The sequence below is a fragment of the Danio aesculapii genome, chromosome 5 (genome assembly GCF_903798145.1).
Source record: "Danio aesculapii chromosome 5, fDanAes4.1, whole genome shotgun sequence".
In the NCBI taxonomy this organism is placed as follows: Eukaryota; Metazoa; Chordata; class Actinopteri; order Cypriniformes; family Danionidae; genus Danio; species Danio aesculapii.
Window position 1 is genome coordinate 45,198,977 of NC_079439.1, and position 27,968 is coordinate 45,226,944.

The window sequence follows — 27,968 nt, forward strand, 5'->3', positions numbered from 1 at the left end:
TAATCTGGTTTAGTAGGTTTCAGAATTATGGTGAAACTGCTGACTTGATGGTTGTGCAGAAGACCATCATTGGAACCCTCCATAAGGAGAAATAAAATCGCAAAAGGCAATTGCAAAAGAAACTAGATGCTCACAGAGTGCAGTATCTAGGTATATTAATAGAGTGTTAAGAGGAAGGGAAAAATGTGGCTGGAAAAGGTGCACAAGTATGACCGCAGCCTTGAGAGGATTGTCAAGCAAGGGTGACCAAGGCTAGTGTCATAGCATCAAGAACCTGAAATGAGGATGAGCTGAAATCAAAGCAACTTGGGGAACCATAACACTCAAACTGTGTCAAAGGCTGATCGCCTCCATGCCACAGTGCCTTGATGCTGTAATTAGTCCAAAAGGGGGCCAAAAAAAGTACTGAGGACATAATACAGTACATTAACAAACTTTTCAGAAGGCCAGCATGCGTTTAAGATCCTTTTTTATTGGTGACATGAAATATTCTAATTTTGTGAAATACAGAATTTGGGATTTTTTCATCTATAACCCATAATTATTTAAATTTAGGGATGCACAATATATCGGCAGCCATATCGGTATCGGCCGATAAATGCTATTTTAATGTTATCGTTAGCGGTCCGATGTCAAAATTATGCAGATATCTTTAAGCCGATAGATTACTTAATTATACAGAACTGCCTGCCTCATGCATGTGTGGGTCAAACTTGTTCAGACTTGTTCAGTGCACTATAACAGAGCTTTCCTCACATTGTTTATTCCTTCAAAGTCCTTCGAACGTGTTCAAAACAATCTAAAACACTAAATGAGACAAATTAATGCTGCATTTTCTAAAGTAATACAATCTGTATTGAGCTTTTCGCTTTTATGGTGGCTCTGAACTGTCAAAAAACCTATTTAACCGCTTTTTTGGACATTACATATTTGTACATATGTACAATACTGTAACACGTTTAATTCAAGAACATTTGAGCTGGTTTCAGTTCTGAGTTCTTTCATTTTCATTTTATTTAAAATATATTTATGTTACTTGTTCGTTAATTTAATCTCGTTTTGTTATTTAACCTATTACTTTTATGCAAGAGTCAAGTTGTATGTTAATTTGCTATGCAAAGAAAAGGAAATAATTTATTTTGAGCGTGCTGATTTATCTGAAATTGTGAATATAGGTCTATATTATCGCCTCGCAATTTAGAAATTATAGCTTTTTTCCTTTGAGTAGGCTTTTCAGTTCATAAGATCAGTTCAAAGTTTTATGAAGTTTTTAAAATAAAATCAGTTGTTTACTGTATAATATATAAAATGTTGAAATATTTATATTTATCGGCTATAATACACTGGCTATCGGCCTCCAAATCTTAAGAGTTATCGGTTATCGATATTGGCCCAAAAATCCATAACGGTGCATCCCTATTCAAATTGAAACAAATGAAGGCTAGTTAACTAATATAACACACAAGTTTCACTTTTTGAAACAAATTAGTGAAATAAATGGATTTTCCATCGATATTCTAATTTTTTGGTACAGTACCTGTACATAGTCTTCAAATTAGGAATGTATGGATTTTATTGATATATGGCATTTGACAGCACAGCATGTTAAACTACTAAGATATACCATGATGGAGTTGTTCAATGGCAAGTCTTAAAAGGCTAAAATGCTATTGAGTATTCAAGCAATAGCACTAAAACACACCTGTCCGGCATACTCAACATAGTCCTGCTGTCCGGCCCGAGAGCCCATGCTGGAGGTGGAGGTGGCAGTGCCCTGCTCAGTTCGACACAGCACAATAGCATACTGATTCAGATTACCAGTCCTCCTCACTGTGACTGCCACTGTTCCATCTTTCTCACTCACGTTATAACTGCAGATGCAAGAAAATACATAATTGAGAACAATGTCATTAATTCATGAAGTAAACAGGTTGGATGATTCATCTAGTCAAAAAAAAAACTGGAGGCAGACGCACCTCTTGTGTTCAAAGCTGATCAGAGACCACTGGATGTGGAACACATTGTCACTGACGATGTTAGGTTTGCTGTCCTTTACAAGGAACTTGAAGTTGTCCATGGTCTCCTGAACATTGTCCTCGCTCAGAACGTATCGGATAAGGCCAAGGTTTATGTCAGCTACCAGACAGAGAAAAGTAAGTGAGATTCAGAAGAATGTGATGGGGATATACTGTATTTAGTATGTAATGACAAGCGTACACAATAGGACTGAAGCTTGTCAGCTTGCATGCAATTACAGAGTTTGATTACTTGTCAATCCAAACCCAAAAGAAGCACAAATGAAGATGTTTAATCAATTCTGAGACTGTGCTGCCATTGAAAATCCGTTAACTGTAGAGGCTCATGTAAACATTAGACACTTCTCAACATTCAAAAAGAGATCAAAATCACTGTTCCTTTCTGAATAAATGGCTAAATTAAATCTCTTTGTCATATCAAATGATCGTGTCTCTTCAGAAGGCTTTGAACTTCTTAGATTAAACTTCTTGATTCATTTACAGTTTCATTTATTATGAATAGGCTGTCAATGGAGGGACAGGATTTTATTAAAAACATATTGATGTTATAAAGGTCTTATATGATTGAAATGACATTCTGAGGTGAAAAAGTTACTTTTTTAAACCTTTGTACCAAACGAATTGCAGATTAAGAGTGCCAATTCATTCTCAAACATTTAATTCTAGAAAAATGCTCAGCAATCAATATGAAGAAAGGCATCAACACATGTTTTGGGAGACATCTACTTTGCTGCCGATTAAACAGAGGACGTCTCTCTCTGACTATGATTATCTACTAGAGCTTTTGACTATTCAGTAATGGTGTCAGTAATACCTTGTGTGAAAGAGGTGATAGGTTTGCCAGGATTGAGTTTACTCTCCAGGTAGCCGTGCTTAGCTTCTGTAGTGATTTCATAAGTCAGCTGTCCATCATCGGTGTCCGGATCGATAGTGAAGAGCTCCTTCTTGGAGATCAGATTAGTGGCCTAGAATTCCATTTCACAGCAAAACATTATTCAATACTTTGGTTTAAGTGAATTAAACGGCAAAATCCTAATAAAATAGGCTGTAGGAGGCAGATGTGTACTGTTTGTGATTGCAAAATGAACATTTCTGTGATAATAAATACAAAACAGTGTTACTGAAGTGACCTTATTTTCCATGTACTCCAGCCACTGCAGGCCCAGGTTGGTAACAATACGAGGGGTCCCGTCATCAACAGGTAAAATGTCAATTTTAAACTTTTGAGGAGCAGCGGTGACAACCTGAAACAAACGATCATTTTTAGACATTTCAACACAACGAAAATCTGAAAGTCTAAAAGAATGGAACAACATAGGCTCATTGAGGAAACACACCCCGTATACATTTCTGGAAATCGCAAATAATGTAGCCAGAAGTACGTATGGTTGTATTTTGTTTTTAAAACAACCGCTGTGGGATGGTATGATGCTGTTGCTTTTCACGCTTACCATCTCACCGTTTACCTCCGTATAGATGGCTTTCCCACTGTTACCAGTTTGTCCAGTAGCTCGAAATGAATGTCGGCAGACTTGAGACACAAAGAGGAGTTGACCATGATGACGAGGTTCGAGTCTGGTGAAGAACGGTTCCAGAAAGCGCGCAAGACAATAACAGAAGCCAAAAAATGAAGTAGGTGGGCGGGTCAATCTCTGCTTTTTAAAACACCTATTAAAACACTTTTGGTTGGGTTTAGGAAAGGAGGAGGGTGGGTTAGTCGATTATTTAGTCAGACATTCAGTCAGTCAGTCGACAGTGGCACTCACGTGAGAATTTTGAGATTAAGCATACACAGCAGCCTCTGGTACGTTAACGAAAACAAAACCTGCAAAAAACGTACCTCCTGGGACATATTTGGCGCTCTCTGGAAATGTATATAGAGGTACGTTTTCAGAATGAGCCTGGGTTGAAATGGAAAGTAATTGCAATAGAAATTGGGAAGATGGAAATCCTTACAAATAAAAATTTCATAAAGGGGGTATTTTATGGAGTAAATGATAAGGATTGTTGGACTGTGATAATTAAAATAGATATATAATATATTTCAGTATGGTTACATCCAATGTAACTATGCAAGGCCAAAATTATATTGTTCCTTCCTCTGATGTTTTTGTTCATCTATCATTATTTTTTCTTCTTTTTTTCTATTGCTCTGTTCTATCATTTTCTTTCATTTACTTGGTATTGTATAGCATTCAGGTTTTGTAACAATTCCTGTATTCTGAAATTTCTCTTGTACATAATTCTGTATAGTAATTGTTGAATTGTTGAAAAAAAAAGAAATTCTGCCTGGCTGAAACAAATAGGATTTCAAGTATTTCAATAAAAAGCATTTACCTTCAATGCTCACTTTAATATCCATTGAATATCAGATCAAACCTATTTTAATTGTAATATAAGCTCAGGCCATCTAAAGTGCTGAATAATGGTGTCCCAGACACCATTAAACACTGTCACAGGGCTGTTTTTTTTCATCTTATGACAAGATGAGGTGGTCCTTTTTCAATGCCCACTGGGAGACCATTTACCTCCCTGAATGCCTGACAGGCAGCTGACGCAGCCAGAGGAAAACACCACTGCTGATGGATAGAGTTATTATGATAGAGGGAGAGAGACTGAGAGCTGACATGCTGACTAAATGGCTACGTTTAACAAATGGACTCAATAGATGAAAAATATGGTCATTTATTTTCTTTTAATAAACTTAAAAAAAAAAAAAAAAAAAAAGTGAAAAGCAAACAGGTTTTGCGCATATATTACTGAAAAAGGGTTTAAAACTACTTTGGATGCATGCATTGCTATTTGTTTTCACTCTTACGTTTCTTGTGCCTACCAATGATGGGTTTATTTTAGGCCTGCATGATATTGGAAAAGTCTGATAACTATTGCGATATGATCACCGTTTCACAAGATGGTTTTCTGGGGAATCTAACAGTGTTCAGTTACAGAAATTGAATAATCACAATGCAAAAAATTATTTTCTTACTTTGCTTGGTCTGGTTTCTACTGCAATTATCTAAAAATTCTTTCACTTTCACTGTTTTTACCCTCAGAAATTAAGAAAGTTGTGCGAATTTGTCTAAACGAAGAGTTTTTTCTTAAAACAAGCTAAATTATGGTCCAGTTGGCCATGTCAAAATAATCTTGTTTTCGCTTAGAAATGTAGATATTTGGACTAGAAACAAGACAAAAAGAAAAACTTATTTTTTGCATAAATTCTGTTTAAAAACAGTAGTTAAATACAATTGATGAATAAAATAATATAGCTCCTGGTCAACTCTAATTCAGACTCATCATTGCATATCTTGCGATGTGACTGTTGCAGATGTGGACTTTGTGATATCGAGAAACATTTCATCAAAATTATTGTAAAATATTATAATACTGAGAATTTAAGGACAATTTAAAATATAATTTTCAATTTTAACATATTTCATAGTAATAATACAAATATTATTCATTATAAAAAACTTATACTAACACCATTTTCATTCATTCATTTTCTTTTCGGCTTAGTCCCTTTATTAATCTGAGGTCGCCACAGCAGAATGAGCCGCCAACTTATCCAGCACATGTTTTACGCAGCAGATGCCCTTCCAGCTGCAACCCATCACTGGGAAACACCCGTACACACTCATTCACACACATACACTATGGACAATTTAGCCTACCCAATTCACCTGTGCCACATGTTTTTGGACTTGTAGGGGAAACCGGAGCACCCGGAGGAAACCTACACAAAAATGCCAACTGACCCAGCCAAGGCTCGAACCAGCGACCTTCTTGCTGTGAGGCGAACGTGCTACCCACTGCACCACCCTGCAGCCCTAACATAATTTTATCTATTCTTTTTTTTCAAAGCTGAATTCACAGCATCATTACTACAGAGCGAGAGAGAGATAAAACACAAACAACTCCCACAAGAAGATCACCTTGCAGCTCTCACGTGGTTCCTCTCCAATGCTAAACAAATATGGTTGAAGTTTTTATTAAAAAACATGTAAGTGATGTCAGCAGGGGGCACTCGTCCTGCACTCTGCATGGGTTCTAATGCTGCAGTACAATGACGGGGCAACTACACTTTAAAAAGGCACAGTCCTTCAGATGACATGTTAATCTGAGGTCATCTGATATCATTAAAAATCCCCTAGGTGTTTCAGAGCAGCTCAGTCTCTTTAAATCATCTCTTTAAATTGTTACTATATTAAATAGAACGTATGCCCATTTATTAATGAAACACTGCCAACAACAGGGGCGGCACGGTGGCTTAGTGGTTAGCACTGTTGCCTCACAACAAGAAGGTTGAAGTTTGAGTCCCTGCTGGGTAAATTTACATGTCTGTGTGGAGTTTGCATGTTCTCCCCATGTTTGCGTGGGTTTCCTCCAGGTGTTCTGGTTTCCCCCACAGTCCAAAGACATGTGCTATAGGTGAATATGTGTGTGTGTGTGTGTGTGTGTGTGTGTGTGTGTGTGTGTGTGTGTGTGTGTGTGTGTGTGTGTGTGAGAGAATGAGTGTATATGGGTGTTTCCCAGTACTGGGTTGCAGTTGGGCATCCGCTGAGTAAAACATATTGTGGATAAGTTGCATTTTGCTGTGGCGACCCCTGTTTAATAAAAGGACTAAGCTGATGGAAAGGAAATGACAACTGACCACATGTATAATATCAGTCAATTACATACATGTATTTTTCAACTATTTAAAAGTTTTTGTTAATGTTTTTGCAAGATTTCACTGCTTACCAAGGCGGCATTTATTTGATTGATTGCTAATAGTGTGAAATATTGTAACAATTTAAAATTATAGTTTATATTGACGTACTTTACAGTATAAAATGATAATTAAAAAATACAAGGGGTTACATGAAGAAAGTCAAACCAACCTCTTTTCCACCCTCATCGATGATGAAGAACATGTTGGTGCCGTCACCGACAGTGAAGGTGAATCGGTCTTTGAGGGAGTTGCTGCCGTCATGGTTGTAACTGATGCGGTTCTGATAGACGTCATCCATAGTGAAGGTGTTTGTCTGACGATAATGCTGACCGTTACTGGTGCGCTCGATGGTCCCATGACGAGGAGCCTGAACGATGGTGAACGTGACAGAGTCCTCCTAACAGGCAATTGGAGAAAAAGAGAGAGAGTGAGAGAGAAAGTCAAACAGGTGTGAAATAAAATGAAATATCTGCTAAAGTAGTAAATGAGGTTTAGTGCGACAGATGTCAGGTGTAAAAGACTCAGCATATGTCAAGCAGGGCGACAGTAATTTCACCTCCGCTAAAAATGTTTTCCATTTCCATCCGCCTTTCACTCACTTCCCACATTAGTATGACATGATTGCTTCTAATCTTGTCTACAGCATTAAAGACGCTTCTGCCAGCAATGTTTTATTTATCTTTCTATTCATTGAAGAAAAATATATCAAGATTTCCACAAAAATACTAAGCAGTGCGCCTGTTATAGGAAATACATGATTCTCGAGAATATATCAGCACATGATTAGAATTGTTTCTGAAGGACGATATGACACTGAAAACTGAAGTATTTGATGGCAAAAATTCAGTTTAATATATTTTGGCTATTTTTATAAATCTTTTTGACATTTTAGCCTTTATTATAATTGGACAGTATGTTTTAGAAAGAGAGAGACAGAGAAGACGGGACTGTGAAAGGTCAGAATGCAATGGCACTACATGTCGGCCCAAGGCTACCGACACTGACATATTACATTTTCAAAGTATATGAACGATTAAAACAGATAATATGTGTATATATATATATATATATATATATATATATATATATATATATATATATATGTATATGTATATGTATATATATATATATATATATATATATATATATATATATATATATATATATATATATATATATATATATATATATATATATGTATATATATGTATATATATATATATATATATATATATATATATATATATATATATATATATATATATATATATATATATATATATACACATATACACATATATATATATATTTTTTTTTTTACCTTTACCTTTTTTTTCTTTTTTTTCTTTATACTACAGTGGTAAACATTTTATTTGTCATTAAAGTGTCATTATTTAAAAATCATTTTAAATAATGATAAAGAGATCAAAGTCATTGTTTTTTTTTTAAGGAATAAATGGCTCAATTAAATCTCTTCGTCAAACAACTTTTTAGTGTCTCTTCAAAAGACTTAACACTGCTTTGATTATACTGAAAAAAAAAGCTTTTGCAGTAATATTTGACCAACTCCATTGTTTTTTTTGACAAAAAAAATGATTAAACTAAACAAAACTAATGCTCCAGGCAAAACTCTGCAATTCCACTCTCCACTTCCACACGGAGTGCAATCTCTTTTCTGCATTTTTACGTTTACACAAAATTGCCTTACAGTAACATTAATCATGCAGCTCTAATAAATAAATAAATAACACACAGCATTTAAACTTTACATAATCGTATTTTAATGTAAATACATTTTAAGCACAGCACAATTGCAAGCACAGTCTATGCTAAATTTGTACCTCAGTGTCAGCATCAGTGGCCTTGAGCTCAAACTCAGTGATGGTCTTCCTCACGCCCTCCTGCACCCTCATGCCTGGCACCTGCAACACAGGCAGAGCATCGTCCACCGGCCGGATGGTGATGAAGAATGTCTGCGAGACCTGGAAGACAGCAGCACAACGCTAATGAAATAATTAAACACACACAGCACTCTGTAATTCAATCTAGATATGAGCTCAATTGTTCTGCAGTACACAATCAAATTTCCTGCTAATTAAATTTATGGCATTATCAAATCAGAGATAAGTGCAGAGAAACAGAAACCATAAAGAGAATTGGATTTAGACCACCGACAGCTGCAGTGAAGTAAAAAGTGTACATTAAAGTCAGACAAAGTATTTTTTAATACAGATAATTCATTTATAAATAAATGAAGAATGTTTTTTTAAATCTATGTGACAAAGATAAGATGAAGATTAGTTTGCATGGTAGATGATGATGTTTTTTCATATGTCATTGTATTGTGAATAATGTTCCTGTTTTAAAATATGGAGGAACTGTTTGATTTATGTATTAACTGTATTTTGCAGCCATACTTTTTTTTTTCAGCAAGGACCACAATAGAAACAAGCCCAGGGCTTTATTGTGTTTTGATCCTCAATGGTTTTATTTCAAAATGTATGGGATACTTGTATTTTTGTACAGTTTGTCTAAAATATGTCAAACAAATATTCAATTCAATTCAAACTTCAATCAATCTTACTGTGGAGAGGTAAGCATGATCGAACACCCAATGAGGGGGGAGAGCAGGCTTGGAGCCCGGCGGCTAATCAGCAGGCCAATCAGAAATAATAAATAACACCTGTTTATTCTAGTGATTGGGCCGGAGAGACAACCTTCTTAAGGAGAACAGAAGGAGCAGCCGGGAGAAGAGGGAGAGAGCACACACACTACGGGTGTTGTGCACTCACTTAAAGAAAAATAAAAATCTATTGCTTACCTGAATCGCCGACCCTGTCTTCTTCTTCCCTTAACAACGAACTTTGCTACACTTACATTTAACACTCTGTTAAAACCTTTGCATTCATATCAACATTTTCATTTCATTTCTTGTCATCATTTTGGCTAGGTTGAAGCCAACAACATAAATTTGACAAAATTGTGCTGTTGTTTTTTCCTGAACTTTTAACTTATCCCCCTTATTTCTCTTATTTCTTTGTATGGATCTATTTTATTACTATTGTAAGCTAACTTTCAGATTAAAGGAATAATCTGGATATTCCTTAGAAGACTAACTATAGATACAAAACTATTTCCTCACGAGACCTTCAGAACCAACATGATTTAATACATGATTAAAACATAAGCAATATATGAAGACTTCAATAATTCCAATAGTCTAATAAAAGCTGCTTTATTTTATTTTACACAGAGCTGAGAGTCTCAAAACAAATAAAATCTACTCGTTTTATTTCACATTTGGATTACTGTGTCTGAAGTGTTTCTGAAATAATAATAATTATAAGAAATGATCATTTTTGTGTCCCTTCCTAGTACTGGGTTGCGGCTGGAAGGGCATCCGCTGCATAAAACATATGCTGGATAAGTTGGCGGTTCATTCCGCTGTGGAGACCCCAGATTAATAAAGGGACTAGGCCGAAAAGAATATGAATGAATGACTTTCGCATCCATGCCACTAGGTGTCAGTGTCAGTCAAAAGTGGACTGCCATATGATCTAGTGTGCCATTGACAAAATAAAATGCTTCTTAAATTGAGCAGCACAATACAAACACAGAGTATAATTGGAAATCATTTCCCATTCAAAATGGCAGAAGAGTGTTTTCCAACTGAGAGAAGTGGTCATTGTGGGATAACTTGAATGCTTCGGTATGTTAATCTCTTCAGGCACTCTCTAGGCAGTGTTTATTCAAGCTCTTTCGGCCCTAATTAGTGTGTGTGTGGGCGTGTGTGTTTTTATAATAGAAAGTACAGAGGTGAAAGGGACGAGAGTATGAAAAGGCAAGAGAGAGAATTGAGATTGTTGTGGGAGGAAGTGCAGGCCCGTAGCCAGGGGAGGTTCGGATGATTCGAAAAACTCAACTCCCTACTAGGCATGTGCCGGTATCACATTTTCATGCTGCGATTAATTGATTGAGCTTTTATCACGGTATACGGTATTATCACGATATTGTAATTTTACTAGAGAAACAGGTAAAAAAACACAAAAACCTTCAGTTTCGTCAACTTAGTAACTTTAATAACGTTTTAATTAACTAAAAGTACTTCAAACATTTAAATACAAATAAATATAAATAAAACAATACACAATATAAAAGTAAACTTGAGCAATTATATCAAAGTGAATGTGCAAAGGGAAACCGTCTTCGATCAGCAATCGTGGAATGAACTGCCAACTATTCCAGCATGTTTTATGCAGCAGATGCCTTTTTCCAGCCACAACCCAATATTGGAAATCACCCATACACACTCATTCACACACACACTCATACACTACAGCCAATTTAGCTTATTCAATACACTATTCACTCAGCCTATATTCAATAATAAACATAACAAAAACTGCCTGCTAATGCATGGGTAAATCTTCAAAGGGAACAGTGTTACATTTTAACCTTTCACCTCATCCTGCTTGCTGTTTCACTATCTAAACAATGAAAACATAATATGTCAAATTTGTTTCATTTTGATATTTGATTTACCCTGTCTCTTTTGCAGAATATCAGTTTTAATAACCAATAATGGCCATTATAACAGTATAACGTACATTAAATTTAAACGATAAAGGTAAGCAATCAGTCAATGTGCAGAATCAGTGTATGTGGTTACATAAATTAATATATTAGCTTATCTTTGCACTCAGCCAAAACAGTTAACTGAGAACAAGTGATTCAAAAGACATAAGAGTTGTTAGATAGAGACAACAAGATGAATTCAATATCACGTTTAACAACTATAGTGAGATGAGACCATCCAGCAGATGAACTGTCTGACATGCACTGAACTCTCACCTGGGGTTTATGCTTACCCGCTGAACTAGTGGCTGCAGCTCTGGGCAGAGAGTGTGTGGTCACGTGATTTGCGTTTTAGCCGTGTACTAGAATGAACAGAGAACTTTTCAGAATCGCTAAATGAAACGCCGGTGTATTTCCCGCGATTTCTCTGCGCCTCCCTTGCGTTTCTTCTCTCTGACTCTCGACTATTTTGACAAATACACACAGACGACGCACGCTCACACGGAGTCCAAAATAGGAGTTTGTGATTGGGCCAGCCCAATGTCAATACCGAAAAGAGCCAATGGGCTGCACAGTGTCACATGGGCCGGCCCGGTCTGTCTGTCCGGGAAAAAAAGCGTCTACTTTCAGAGAGTCACAGATCACAGCAGCGTCAACCAATAAGGCAGAAAAAAACAATAGGGTGCTAAGCCTTTTATGGGCCTATCAAATCATAAGACGATGATCAGCCCGGCCCAAAAAGTACGTCGGCCCACCGGGAAAGTGCCCAGTCTGCCAGATGGCAAGTCCGCCCTTGCGTGTGAGGATTATAGCGGCGGCGGCGCGCACACAGGGCTTCTACATGTGGGGATTGTTTACATCAGAGTGCGCATCAGTTCTGCGCAGCATATACGCAGTGTTTCTTCAAGCGGTTGATGGAAAATAAGCTAAGGCGCGTTCTAAGAATATAAATTCGGATCTATTATTTTTCACGGTATTTTGAAGTGCCCGCGATAACAATATCGTGCATATTCATTACCGTGATTTATCGCATTACCGAATACCGGCACAAGCCTACTCCCTACTGACAAAGTCCAGAATTTGGCCACTATTTGAGCTCATTTGTTGAGCTCCCATTTTTGACAGTATACCATCATAAATTGTAAAATTAACCGATAAAAGAAGGTTAAGACAAATTTAATTATTAATTATTATTAAAATGGACAAATTCTGACTGAGGAAATGAGCTGGCTAGTTTGTTATTTGCCTATAGGCTACAGTTTTTAATTTAAAACAAGTTTACAGATTCCTATTTTTTTTTTTTAATGATGGTTGATAATACATTTTTTCATATTGGTTTGTTCAAAATGTTTTATTTAAAATTGTAATCTCATTACCTTTATAAAACTGTAATAACATAATGTACATTTGTAAACAAACACAAATTTTTGTAAACATAAAATAGTATGGTAAGCACAAATGTAGGAAATATTTAGTTGCATCAAAAAGTGTGGTAATGATAACCATCCGACAAGCTAAATTTAGTGCTTAAAATCTCACTAAAATGCAGTATTTAAACCTCATAATTAGATAGAAAATTAGACGAATGACTGAGAAAAAGGTACACTCTTTGAGAAAAAAGGACCCCCCCATTTTAATAGGCTGGTTATGGGCATGAAGTGTGTTTTTTTGTTTGTTTGTTTTTGTTTGTGAAAAAAGTAGTGTATGAGTGTTTATGAGTGAAATTTGTGCATAAACATTTGGATTGATGCTGAATGAGAAAGACATGTGAGTGTTTGTATAGTGCACTTCTATTCCAATGTATTGATAATTCGTTTTTTTTTAAATAATGAGCAATGTCTATATTGAATGCCACTATCATTTCTGTTTTTATACCCCCCTTATAATTTTATATATGAAATGCTAAATATTTAAAGCTCGATATCACAAAACTACTCGGAATGCATCTAGAATCCCAAGTGGTGACCTTTATGTGCCTCTTTTGCTTTAAAGGCAACAGGCAGTATTATTTTATATTTATATTCTCTCAAAGCAATTATTGATTTTAAATGAGCTTATATTGTACTCATTTTAGTTTAAGTTTTTGTTAGTAACATTCATTCATTTTCCTTCAGCTTAGTCCCTTATTTATCAGGGGTCGCCAAATAAAAAAGAAACCACCTACACTGCCTGACAAAGGTCTTGTCGCCTATCCAAGTTTTAGGAACAACAAATAATAATTTGACTTCTAGTTGATCATTTGGTATCAGAAGTGGCTAATATAAAAGGCAAAGACCTGTAGACTACACTTATTTTACCAAAATAAAATATGATTATCCCTTGATTTTGATTATTTGATAAGGACAGTAAAGTCTAACATAAACAAAAGTCTTTTCACTGAACAGAAATAATGTACAGTATAGAATATAAAATCATGCTGCAGGGGAAAAAGAATTAATATTGTGTATGACTCCCATGAGACGACTGCATCCATACATCTCTGCAATGACTCAAATAACCTATTAATAAAGTCATCTGGAATGGCAAAGACGACGTTCTTGCAGGACTTCCAGAGTTCATCAAGATTCTTTGGCTTCATCTTTAATGAATCTTACACCAGGCATCTTCAATAATGTTCATCTCTGGTGACTGGGCTGGCCAATCCTGGAGCACCTTGACCTTTTTTTGCTTTCAAAAATTTGACGTGGAGGCTAAAGTATGAGAAGGAGCGCTATGCTGCTGAAGAATTTGCCCTCAACTGTGGTTTGTAATGTAATGTGCAGCACAAATGTCTTGATACCTCAGGCTATTGATGTTGCCATCCACTATGCAGATCTCTCGCATACCCCCATACTGAATGTAACCCCAAACCATGATTTTTCCTTCACCAAACTTAAGACTGATTTCTATGAGAATCTTGGGTCCATGTGGGTTCCAATAGGTCTTCTGCAGTATTTGTGATGATTGGGATGCAGTTCAACAGATGATTCATCAGAAAAATCTACCTTTTGAAACTTTTCTAAATGATCAACTAGAAGTCAAGTTATTATTTGTTGCTGTTACAACTGGGATTGACGACAAGACGTTTGTACTTATCCGGTACATGTTTTACACAGCGGATGCACTTGCAGCCACAACCCAGTACAGAGAAACAGTTAGTACATTAGTAACCTCAAGTTATATATAATTTTGTGTGAGTATTTTTTTTTTTTTTTCAGAAAAAACAAAAAAGCATGGTTTAACATTGATCCACAGAAACCGTCTGACCTGCTATATATTCAGATGATCAGTGTCTTTAATAATATTAAAATTAATGACATTTGTTCCCCAATTTTATTCTCATTTCGAGGATTAACTTGATTTTTACTCCCATATTTTCTATGGCCCTAGACATTTGTGCCCCACAGTGTGTGTGTGTATCCATGTGTGTCTGCATCTCTGTGTGTGTGCGCGCACCTCGTTTCCTCCATCAGATACAGTGAAGGTGAAGTCATCGGAGTGAATCTCCTCTTCACTGGTGTGCACATACTGAATGCTGCGAGAGGCCAGGTCAGCCTGGGTAAACGAGCTGATCCGTGTTCCTGCAACAACATCACATTTTGTGCAACTCTCCAGGCAGGCTACCATTTCATACAATACACTCCACTAGGTATGAAATAATAATGTAAACTCACTTGCCACCATTAAAATATCCCACAGGTCAACTGAAATTGATGAATAAAACATGCGCTGCTCCGGAAATCCCATTGAGTGCAATCCATGAAACACCAAGAGGGACAGAGCGGAAAATAAAAACTGCTCTTCGCCCATGAAACTACCTTATCTGACACCTTGATAGAGATCTATAGGCTGGTTCCCAACTAATGAGTTCTGCCATGAGTTCTGTAAGTCATGAACATTGCCTGGCAATTGTGGCCAGCTTTAATAAATCCACCAGAACCGCAGATTATAAATATATATTATGATCCATAACACTCTAGAGATTAAATCTTCAATGGAGAACAGAATAACAATGATGTTGTGCTTGTGCATGTAGGTGTTTTCTAGTTTATGACAGATTTGTGAGTCTTGGAATTATGGCTATATGTAATTTTGAGTGAAACTTCCCCAGTGACCGGCAGCCCGACATTTACAGCACATCTACAGTAGTTGCCTTTAAATAATAATGTAAAGTCATCTGCCACCATTATAAATACCCCACGGATCAACTCAAATGGCTCTCTACACACTACAGACATGCTTTCAAAGCACTGACTGCAGAGCTACAAGGTCTCTGTATCCTAGTTACGCTATAAAAATTGGCTAACTACAGTATAAGCTGCAAATGAAAAGTACATAACGGCACTGAAACTACTTAAGGGGGCTACATCATTTTAACTGTGTAACCAGTGACATGCATACCTGAGACACAAGTAAAATATTTGAATAAAAATCATATTGTAAATCTTTGTCAGTGGCAGTGGAGATTACCATATACTCAGGGGTGCACATAACTGGTACACAGAACAAAAATAAAAAATGTGGACTTGATATGGTGCTAAAGAAGAGCTTTTGGGCCCCATGGATCACTGGTAAGATAATTATTATAAACGTTTTCAATTGTATGTTGTTAGCTATGTAGAATATTGCACTTGAGTTTATTATTTTGCTGTTTGTTTTGTAAGTATCAGCATTTCAGTTTGCCTAAAATTGTATTAATTTGTGTGTGAATTGAATGGACCCTTTTTACAAGAAAAGTTACGACTCGTTTAACGGTCATCAGAATCTTAAATCCTTGAAAGTTTTTAATATTTAGATTTTTAAGAAACGTATGAAAATCTATATGTGTTTATTAACGTATTATATTATCTTTGTGTCAAATTACAAAAATTGAATTACCGCTTATACAAGGTGTTTCTAATGCACTGTCTATGCGGCTAAGAGTAAATTTTTTATAATTTTCTCCTCTGGCTGCCGTCATCAGTCTCACACAATTTTTTCCTTTTTCTGAAAGTCTTAATAAAATAAAAACTCCTCGATGGTGTTATTATTTCATCAAATAGGATTGTAAAAAAATATATATATATTCCCTGCACTCTAAGTTTACCCAGCTATGACGCCTTACGTTACCCGTAAATGTAAAAAGGGACTATAGCATGACAAGTAATTAGGCTCATGCAACTTTGCCATTAATGTGGCTCGGAGAAGTAAGTAAGGAAAAGTAAAGTTGTAAACTATACAATGCTGTGGTCAGTGTTGGGGAAAGTTATTTTTGAAAGTAGTGCATTACAATATTGAGTTACTTCCCCAAAAAAGTAACTAATTGTGTTTCTTAGTTACTTTTTACGGACAGTAATGTGTCATATTACTTTTGAGTTACTTTTGCGTTACCTTTCCTTACCTGGCTGAGGTTTGATCTCTTTCGTAACTTGCAGGTGTTTTTTCACATTTTTTTATAGAGAAGCTCAGCATTTAACAGCCATCTATATAACACCTTCATTTTGCTTTAAAAATGTAGGATAGAATTATATTTTGAGAACTTTCTGAGCCCAGAGCTCTTCATGCTGTATATACACATTAATGACAGCATGTAAAGTAATGTGTTTGCTACTTTTGTACGTTTTGTGTTATTAGTTAAGTAAATTCACTGTCCATTGAGATAAAGATTGCAATAAAGCCTACTAACAGTACTAACCAGTACCTGGTTGGTAAATATGGTTCAAGCCCACTAACCTACTAAAGAGTACTAACATGAAATAATTTATATCAGGGCAAAACAGATTTTAAGCCTTTAAAATATTTAATAAGAAAATAAACAGTATGATAATAAAAAAAATCCCCTAATCAAAATAAATCTTTAAGCTTTATACATTGAATAAATTGCTTCACGTGGCCTTAACAAATGTGTAAATAGCTTCCCAAAAGGGAAAAAATCTTACTATATTACATAACATAGTCGGTTCAACAGTAGACAGTGGCTACATCTCCTCAACAATAAAAGCAATAACCTGTTTTTTTAGTTCAGTCGAATTAATTGTTTTACCTGGAGAACGTGAACTGATGTCAATCATTTGTTGCTTAGCTGGAGGTGGATGCGGGTGTAATGCTTTTTTTCTTGCAGTTGTCAAGAGTTTTACTCACACATAATCTACACTTAAAGACTATCTACTTTTCTTCAATAAGTTAAAAATAACAAGAATCCATTGCAAAGTCTTGGGCATGCCATTGTTTCTTACTGTCTGTAGTGATGACGGGTGATTCGCGAATGAATCTTAGTTTTAACCAGATCTTCTAAGTGAATCGGTCGAACCAGGTTATTAAATTAAACTAAGCTGTCATTAAATAGTTTGCGTCTTCAGTAAGTACTTAATTACTTACTTTTTAACATACCGGATACCCCCTCTGACCCGAACTAAAAAAACATCCCGAGTTATTCAGTTACTAGAACAGTACACTGACTTATCTGCTGTGAAAAAAGAGACTTGATAATTATGAGTGTGAGCCGACTGTGTGTTCCCTCACAGCATGCTCTCTCATTTAGTGTGTGATTCAGCCTGACTAAGGTAATTTTTATTCCACAATATATTTTTAAAAAGCCAATTATGCAAGGTAAGAAATAACCCGCATTACATTTTTTTAAAGTAACTTAAATAATATGACTTATTTTTAATAATACTATAACGTAATAATAGTACTGCATAATGTGCATTACCCCCAACACTGGTCATGGTTTCCATGTTACTTCAGATGGTGACAATCAGGGCTTGTTTTATGCACACACCAGCTACAAGCTCAAGAGCAGTAGAAATTCAGCAGATCAAAATTTGGCTTTTATATATGAATATGGCAATGCGATTAACCAAGCAACATCTACAGGTACTCCTTTGAGAACCAGATCAAAAAAGGTTTACAGTTTTCTCACTCTTTCAGTTACCACAAGTGAAGTTTCATAAACTAATTTCGAGAGGAGCATGTGATATGATTGAGCACGTCTGGCCACTCATCTGTAATCAGTATTAATCCAATCAGAGGGATCCTAGTTTACTATAAATGGATCATTTTCTCTCTACTGCTCTATCTTCGTTTTGGAAGAATCCCCCCTTCCACCCCATATCCTCCTTTTCCTTCCTTTTCTAAAGGGAGAGCTCTCGAGACCTACCTGATCTCGGATCTCCTGATATGCTTATCGACCGGGCGGGAGCCCTGGGCTCAAATATCTCCGAGCTCAGGGTTCTCTCCCGGGACAGCATGAAAAACCTGCTTTATACGCCAAGCAAATCTAAGTGGAAACTCTTAAAAACTATTGGAGTTTCTTTTTTCTGTTGAACACAAAATAAATTATTTTGAAAAATGTTGGAAACCTGTAACTATTGGCTTCTAGTCACAGGTTCAACATTTTTCAAAATAATTTCTTTTGAGTTCTTTTGAGAAATAAAATTCTTAAAAGGTTTGTAAACACTTTTTGGGTGAACTATCGCTTCAACTATGTTTTTTTATAAGCTGTTTAGACTAAGACCTACAATCTTTCAAGTGAAGAAGAATCACTCTTTTTTTTTTGCTAACAGTTTGCAAGCTCTGAAAATGTGTTATATTTTTTCCACATTTTTTGAGGGCCTTGGACTGATTTTTGCTGTTTATTCTGATGAACCCCTTACCAAAAGAACGCCAACAAATTATTTAAGCTACCCCTGAGCATTTTGATTTTAGATGTTTGTGATTCATTTGAATTTATTTGCACAGTTCACTAACACACTAAATTGTTTATCTCAGATATATTAATTGTGGTACCAAAAAAAAACAGGAATAAATGGTATAAAACACATTGCACTGAAGGACATAATTTGGACATGCCATAATTTTTTTCAGTAACGTAGTTAACAGTGTTACCGTAAATACTAAGTATGGAGTTTATTTATCTGATTCGTGTACCTGGTTTGTTAGAATGCTCTAGATGGCCAAGCTGGGGCTGTTTGGTGATTCGGTAAACGAGTTCATCTGGTTCACTGTCCTGATCAGTAGAGGAGAGCTGCAGAGTTGTGATCTTCTTCAAAGAGTTCTCATCCAAAACTAAACCCTTATTAACCACCACTGTGGGAGGTAGTCTGTCCTCTGAGAAAGAGAGAGATATAAAAAGAGACAGTGATGTATTAATATATCTTTCTTCCATCATTCCAGAACACTCACTTTCAGTGTCCCAAAATAACTTCTCAGCTCACCCAGAACGCTAATGAAGAAGGACTGGTCAATGACTCTGTTTCCCTCTGGATCTTCCAGGTTGAACTTAAAAGAGAAGCTTCCTCCGCTCTCTCCTTTTTCATGAATGTATTCCACATGTCCTGACAGACAAGGCACAAAACCACATGAGGCAATGCATCCCTGCTTAGAAATTCCCTATGGATGAGTATGAGAGAGACTTCAAAATGGAGAGAAGAAGAAAAAAAACCTTTGTTGATGTCATCCTGGGTGAAGCTGGTGACGGGTCCTTTCACAGATACGTGAGCCTTGTTTTTGCCTGTATTCAGCATCAGGGAGCCCACATTTATGTCTTTGGTGAGGGTGAACCGTAGCTTTAGGTTATCTGAATCTATGTCCGTTCCTTTCAGATGCTGCTCCGTGATCTTAGATGAAGAACCTGCCAGGAGGAATGAACAATGGTGAGAAAAAGAATGACAGGGGCATTTAAGTTATTTATTAACATCAGCTCAGTCTATCTAGATATGAACCTCAATTATTCACATCAAATGTTTCAATTGGTGCATCATAGTGAAGCGAGATCTGCCTGAACTGGATTACTGCAGTGATTCTCAGCATGCGGCGCTTTTCACTAAGAAGTCTGGCAGAGAGAGATTACTATTGCATAATGTTATAATTTTGGTCTGGTTTTTCCACAAAGCTGTAATAATGGCTTCAGAGGACTTTTATGTGCTTCTTTTTTTTATCTCCTTTTGTGCACCACAGACTAAAAATTCAGGAAATGAGGGTGAGTTAATAATGAATGGGTGAACTGTTTTTCTATTATTGCTGCTGAAACGTGTTATCATTGTTTAAAGCATTTTTGAGGGGATATTTTAATAGCCATTTTCTATAAATAAGAGGTTTTTGCAACAAACCCAAAGAAAATGTGACAACAATGCTGGTCTACTGGCAAAAAAGTTTTAAAAATTCAACCATAATATAATATAATATAATAGAATAGAATAGAATATAATAGAATAGAATAGAATAGAATAGAATAGAATAGAATAGAATAGAAATAATATTACACATAACAATGGCTCATAATTACTTTTGCTTGCTCACATTTTTAAAACCTTGCTCATTCCTTTGATATTCACAGAATATCAAAATCAACTGTAGGCGGTAGATCTTTCTCATTTGCCACCTAAACTCTGGAACAGCGTTCCTAGCACAGTTCGGGAAGCAGACACACTGTCAGTTTAAAACTAGACTAAAGACCAGTCTCTTTGCATTAGCATACACATAAAACACAAACGCTTTTGAAATACAAATCCTCTACAGGATTGTTAGTCTGCATTATTTAGGGCAACTGGAGCCGGGAACACTTCCCTAAAGACATTATAATTTGAACGGCATTTGCGCTTATGTTAGTCTGTTTTTATTATTCCCTAGGTTTCCATAATCCTGGACCAGGCCGTATCCTGAGCAGCTGCTGTGGTGGTCATGGAGGAGTGGAGAGCATGAGACTGATTCCTGAAAGACCCTAGTGACAGACGAGTCTTCGCGTTGATCCTGTGAGCCAGCCTGTAGACCAGCCGGTGACCTTTCCCACCTGCAGCTTCTGGACATCCAGTGTTCTCCAGCCTGAGCCTGATTTCTCTCTAGTTTTTTTCCTTCACCTTAGTCAATTAGTGAAGTTTGTTCCTCGTCGCTGTCACCACTGGCTTGCATGGATCGGAACTTGTGGAGCTGTGCATCCATGGATTTGCTCTTCAGTGTTTGGACTTTCAGCGGTGAAAATTAAACTACACTGAACTGAATTTACTATAATCTTCTATGTTAAGCTGTTTTGACACAATCTACATTGTAAAGTGCTATAGAAATAAACATGAAAGATGAAGACATGCTTGACAAAAGTAACAGACTTTTTTTTTATACTGATTTGCAGTTTTTGAATCGCCAAAGTCAATGATTTCTGGTATGGCCTGAGGGTGAGTAAATTAAGCAATTTTTTTATCTTTGTTTCAACTTTTCCTTTAAAGTAAGCACACAATCAATCAGTAAGCAGATGCCAAGCTAATGTAACTGTCTCCTAACCTGCTGCGAGCTGCAGTCCTCTGTTGATTGTAACTCTAGGGCCTTCTCTCCTCCTAATATCCATACTGAACTCCAGACGGCCCGTCTCCGTGTATATGCCGTCTGTTACTGAAAACTGGATCTCATCAGTCCCAGAGCCACGTCCGTCTGGAGTGTAGACCAGCAGCTCATCCAGAATGTCCTGGTAGGTGAAGGTGGATCCCTGCTGAAGAATCCTGCCATTCTCTAAAGGTTCTGAGTAAAACTGCCTTCTGCGTATCTTCCCTGTGGAGTCACACACCGAAAACATCACAAATGACATTAAACGGATAGCTGGTTCATTTAAAAATGAAAAACCTGTCATCATTTGCTCAACTTTTACTTGCTTTAAACTTTTAAGAGTTTCTATCTTCTGTCAAACACAAAATAAAATATTTTGAAGAAAGCTGGAAATCTGAATTGACTTATTGACATATGAATTGACATATATATTTATTCTACCATGTAAGAATGTAAGTCAATTACAGGTTTTCAGCTTTCTTTAAAATATCTTTAGTGTTCAGCAGCAGGTTTGGAACCAATTGAGAGTGAGCAAATAGAGAATACATTTTCATTTTTGGGCAAACTTTAATGCTCGAATCTCGATCCATAATATATTTTTTCCCTCATCGAACACATATATAATATAAACACACAACATTTAGCTTCACATTTTCAAATTAATGTGCACTTGAACTCTAATGTTCACTCTGTGATTTTTCGTGCTGCCTGCACTGCTGTCATAACACTCTGACACGGGGACTGTATTTCAGTTTTGTCAGCTCCATTTCTCACTTGCGACTCCCAATAAAACCACTGTGAACACCTTGACATCCATCCATAAAAGTTTAACCAATGAAGCCTTGTGGGTCGCGGCCTTTCCACCGGCTCCCCAGTCAGCGGCAGAGGCACAATGACAAGAACATCAATCAGCCGCACAGGTACCGGACAGAGCGGTAATGTGGCAAATAATGGATGTTTGCTGAAGGCTGGCCATGAATGAGTGACAGACTGGGGAATGGAGTGGGGGCATATGAAGGGGAATACAGAGAAAATGAGGCACTGACCGTATGAAGGCTTCTTGATGATGGTGAGCAGAAGCTCATTCTCTGGTGTGTCCCGGTCCAGCACATTAAGGGAGGAGTTGGTGATGACCACACCAGAGTTCTCCTCCACGTGGATGCTATTTACGGAGATAATTGGGACTAGGTCCTCTTTGGTGTGCTATAAAAAAAATTTCAAAACATATAGAGATAAGTATAAGAAGTCAGGAAAGAGAGACCGCAAAGAGGGGGAATGGGGACATGACGCAGACAAGCTTTAACAAGGCTTTAACCATTAACTGATTTTAAAAACCTTCCTGCAAGTAACATCCAAATAGACCCTCAATATGATTTCTTGGATATGGCACTCTTGAAATGTGCTCATGGAAGGCTGATTTGAATGCCAAAACATCTGACTAGATGTTTCTAGTGAATATAAAACTTTGATTAGATGGTTCAGGCATTTTATCTCTGCAGATTTAGATATCCCAGGCATATTCTACAATATGGGAGCAGTGTTAATGTTGTCATGAACATAGTACGTGTGTAGCACAGACCAATATTTCTTATCATATATGCACTGATGAGTTTTTTCATGAAGTCAACAAATTGAACAAAGCCATTCTTACAAAAAAAAGAAAAGAAATATTGGCAAATGGCTAGTTAACTGAAAACAGACACCAGCGTTGACAAGAAAATATACATGTTTAATAGCAAAGGGCAAGGACAAAAAATCATACTGCATATGTTGACTGCCTCTAATCCCATTCTTTCAAATGCATGTTAGCTGTTCACTAATTACACAAACCAAACTGTATATCATGGGCTAAATGTAATACCTGAATATCTATTGTGACATCAAAAGCCTCGGTTTGACTTGATCCATCACTGATATAAAAGCTGAAGACATCCTGTCGGATGTTGGCTTGGCGGATGTTTTGGACATAGAAGATATGGTCTGAAGTTAGGTCTTCGATAGTGAAGGGGACGTCAGGGCTGATCAAGCGAGATCCACCAACCACTGCAGGACACAACAGAAATCAATGTGTTAAAAAACTTTTAAAAATTTAAGAGAGATGGTTTACCTAAAAAATTATTCTGTCATTTACTCTCCCCCTGACTTGTTTCTTCTGTTAAATTCAAAAGGAGATATTTTGAGAATTTTTGTAAACTGAAGTCATTGACTTCTATACCTGTAGAATTTATTTTTTATACTGTACATGTCAGTGGTTACCAGTTCCCTAAATATTCAAATAATAAATATAAAACTTTGGAACCACCTGAGGGTGAGTAAATAACTGTTTTTAGTTGAACTATCCCTTTAATTTCATAGTTCGAAAGGCTACGTTTTACTGGGAACAACTTTTCTGTGCCTAATATTCAAACAAGAACTGATCTTAGAAATCGACAACAACCAAGCATCTTTCTAGACAAAACATAAGAGCGACTGTCAGCTGGAAGACAACAACAAGATAATATTTATGAATAAATGGCTTTAAGGAACAAAACAAAACTCAAAACATATCAATAAATTGTGTGTGTTCTTAAAGTAGAAACATCAAAAGCAGACATCAGAGTTTGCATATGTGTCTTGGATGGAAAAGCTAAATTTTGTACAACTGTCGTTGGGTGTTTTTCTTCCTCCATGATCTGTTTCTCCTTTCATCTTCCCACTCAAACAGGAAGGCTGCTTCAATCTGAATTTCGCACATCTACAACTCTTTATCACAGTAAACGAGTGCTCTGCTCATGAATAAAACTACACCGTTAGCAAACAAAAACATCTGCCCTTAGTCACTGAGAAATGGAAGCTAGCATATAATGCAGAGACAGCTGAGTGATTCACCTTGCTTTGTGTTCTCAATGAAGCCAAACTTGGGTGGTCTGATCAGCCAAACCAGCAGGTCCTTTCTGGGAGTGTCTGGGTCAGATGCAATAATGTGATTGGTTGAGAGCTGGACTCTACCTCCTTCCTGAACCTGTCCATAGAAAATGCAATAAAAAGTTCAGAAACCCAGGAAAAAGCGACATTTAAAACAAGTTCAATAGTGAATTTAGGACTGTGCTCACTTTAATGCCACTGCGGACGCTGACAGCAGGTGGCTGCCTCTGGGTAGAGGTGATAGTGATGGTAAACATCTGGTTCTCCAGACGATTGTTATCACCATCATAGACGACAAAGTGGAAAATGTCAGTTACAGGCTGATTCCCCGTTTCAAAGGACGTAACATACCTATTTGAAGAGAGAGAGAAACAAGATATCACAATATTTTCCATCTTCTTTTGCAAAGGCTAAAAGAAAGTGAGCTGGGACACTAAAATGTTTCATAAAATTGCAGAAAGTATTCCATCTGCTTCAAAAGCAACCCTCTGGAGGATAGCAGTCAAATATGGGCCAAGACGTGATCGCCTGAGAGAGTTGTTTTATATTTAATAAATTCTCAGTGGGTCTCGACAATTTAAAGCAATTAAGGAAGCTTGTGTTGTAATGCATGTTGAGCTTTCCCAAGCATTACAGCTTGCCAAACATTTTACACGCCTCATTTAGGGAGTCTAATATTAACATAAGCTGGACTAGAATGACACATTAATAGTGTAATGATCTGAAAAATACATTAACAAGAATCACATATTCACAACAACATGAATATCCAGCATTCTTGTTGTAAAAGTGAAAGAACATTATATTTCAAGTTCAATTCTAGTAAAATGCATGAATTCAACAGAGCTGCTAACAACTGAACTAAACCTAGAACAAAACATTACAATATCATTGGCTGCATGTCAGTGGTGGTTTTAGACCACAGTTACAAGAGGGGTTGATTTTAAAATCAATCATTAATTAGCAAACCATCAGCAGCTAGCTCTTTGCAACTCTCCCATGATGACCCACTGAAGCTAAGCAGGGCTGTGCCTGGTCAGTACCTGAATGGGAGACCACATGGGAAAGCTAGGTTGCTGCTGGAAGTGGTGTTAGTGAGACCAGCAGGGGGTGCTCAACCTGCAGTCTGTGTGGGTCCTAACACCCCAGTATATTGACTCTATTGACTGCTGTCTTTCAGATGAGATGTTAAACAGAGTGTCCTGACTCACTGTAGTTGTTAAAAATTCCAGGATGTCCTTCAAGAAAGAGTAGGGGTTTAACCCCGGCATCCTGGCCAAATTTGCCCAAAGGCCTCTATCCATCATGGCCTCCCTATCATCTCCATATTATAATTGGCTTCATCATTTTGCCTCCTCTCCACCAATTAGCTGGCATGTGGTTTATGGTCTGGCGCAATATGGCTGCACACTGGTGGTGAATGAGGAGATTCCCCAAACAATGTGTAAAAGCGAGAGTGTCCAGAAAAGTGCTATATAAATGTAAGGAATTATATAAACTTTCAATGCTTTAGGAAAGGCTGATACATTTAACACCGGCCAGTAAATTCTCTAAATATTTCAGTGTGTTTAACACATGTATACAAAAATTGTGAATTTTAGTATACACCAATTTAATAATACAACAGAAAAACTCACAACAAATGTGTCGCGTTTTTGAGCATCTGTAGTGTTGCCATTTCCACTTATTCTAAGCATCTGTGGGCTTGTTCTTTAGGATTTTCCTTATAAATCTAGCAAGTTTATTACAGTTATTAAAGTTGGGTCAGATGTAAATAGAAATATATTAGTATTATTTTCTACATGCAGTATTTAAAATTTTCTTAATTTTTAATAGACTTGATCTTGTTTGCTGTTTTTCCCCCACCAAGATCTCTCAAGACAAACGAGTCACAGTTTGCGCCTCTGTGCAGTTTGTTAATGTGTGCAAAAAGAAAAGATAAAACATTTCCCAAACCGCTTGTTTGTTTAGTCTAGTTAAGTACAAACTTCATGCAGCTTTAGTAAAACTGCAGTTTTCACTCTAACATTATTCTGCAATTACAAATTTAGGAGGAGGTTGAGGACAGGCCAAACTTGCTGACACGGGGGCACTAAATACCTGATTTTGTGGTTGTTAATGTCCTCCATTGTAAAGGAAGAATATTCACTAAGCTCCTCATAGTCTGCTCCAGCTTTGTTTTTCGTGAGGATCCCATACATTGGCACAGAAACTAACTGCACAAAAATCCTCTCATCTGGAGATGCATCATCCTAAAACACAATGAAAAAAATGCCTTTAAGCATATTGGAAATAACCAGTATTTCCCATTATTTTGTGTTGCTGTCAAAACATGTATTTCCTCACCATATAAGCTAAATGTGAACGTCTAATGATGCTGCTGCTCTTTTCTGCAACTTCCATGGAAAGAAAAGCCTTTGGATCACGCTTGGGTGCATCACCTTTGACCTCTGACACCAAAACTTGCACCGCGATGGAGGTCATAGAGATCCCGTCCGTCACTGAGAAGGTCATGGTGTCCTCTTCAGTGTTGAGCCCGGCATGTTCATACTGCAGGATGTTTCTGGTGACGTCACTGGAGGTAAAGGTGTCACCTGAGGTGGAAAACAGTTTGATAATTATTTTTTTATATTATTATTATTATTATTAATATTTTACCAGGAAAACGTCTTGAGATTTGTTATCTCTTTTTCGAGAGTGCAGAGTGTATAGAGCAAGTACCTTAGCAGCTAAAATATCGTAAATCATGTAACAAAGATTTATATCTACCCAAAAAAAAGAAACCTAATATAAAGTATGATAAAGAAGAAAAAAAATGTTGCATTTACCATTGACCATCTGGACCTGGGATCCAAGGTCCACTTTCAAGAGCGTCCCATGTAGTGGTCCCTCCACCACCTCAAACTCCAGCTCTTCGGGGGCCGTGTCTGAATCTGTTACCGCCAACTGTTGCACACCTACACAACATAGCGACAAGTCCGTAACTGTGCTCTATTCTGAAGACCTCATCCCTATTCCCTAATCCCTTCAAATGGTTTATGCTTCAAAGTGGGAACTTCAAAGGTTGCAGGGGACCAAAATAAAACTGTTTCTTGGAAGGCACATTACAAATTAAACATGCGTACTGAGTCCTGGGAGTGAAAAGCATCCATTACTTATACCCTTTTGAAATCCTTCAATCTGAATGGCCTCAAGAAGTGGCCAGATTTGAGCACTTCAATTTGGACCCTTTGACCCTTCAATATGGTGGCCATGACTGTTGTCACTTCATGTCCTTCATAGATTTATGAGGCTTTAAATACTTTATATGTCAGGCAGAGATTATTTATGAGCTAAAGCACACAAATGCCACCATAAAGTTGTAATTATGGGTAAAAAGTTTAGATTTGGGAGAATGTCTTTGAGAAAACACGTCAGGCATGTTGGATGAAACATCCTTACTGATGGTAGCTTTGTTGAAATTAATATAT

The 27,968-nt window shown here is 36.9% G+C and overlaps 1 protein-coding gene across 2 annotated transcripts in view; it reads right to left on the reverse strand.

The window, feature by feature from the left end:
- fras1 (Fraser extracellular matrix complex subunit 1) overlaps positions 1-27,968 on the reverse strand; it is a 252,169-nt gene that overhangs the window by 28,240 nt on the left and 195,961 nt on the right. For both annotated transcript variants that reach the window (XM_056458293.1, XM_056458292.1), the window contains 18 exons: positions 27,327-27,455; positions 26,845-27,092; positions 26,599-26,750; positions 24,687-24,849; positions 24,463-24,595; positions 23,456-23,637; positions 22,641-22,797; positions 21,556-21,819; positions 19,724-19,912; positions 19,497-19,616; positions 19,210-19,389; positions 14,758-14,882; positions 8,589-8,729; positions 6,917-7,144; positions 3,167-3,280; positions 2,851-3,001; positions 1,977-2,136; positions 1,703-1,871 (listed from right to left, as the gene is read on the reverse strand). In XM_056458293.1, coding sequence (XP_056314268.1) covers positions 1,703-1,871; positions 1,977-2,136; positions 2,851-3,001; positions 3,167-3,280; positions 6,917-7,144; positions 8,589-8,729; positions 14,758-14,882; positions 19,210-19,389; positions 19,497-19,616; positions 19,724-19,912; positions 21,556-21,819; positions 22,641-22,797; positions 23,456-23,637; positions 24,463-24,595; positions 24,687-24,849; positions 26,599-26,750; positions 26,845-27,092; positions 27,327-27,455 — 3,005 coding nt within the window. The remainder of the gene's footprint in view (positions 1-1,702; positions 1,872-1,976; positions 2,137-2,850; positions 3,002-3,166; positions 3,281-6,916; positions 7,145-8,588; positions 8,730-14,757; positions 14,883-19,209; positions 19,390-19,496; positions 19,617-19,723; positions 19,913-21,555; positions 21,820-22,640; positions 22,798-23,455; positions 23,638-24,462; positions 24,596-24,686; positions 24,850-26,598; positions 26,751-26,844; positions 27,093-27,326; positions 27,456-27,968) is intronic.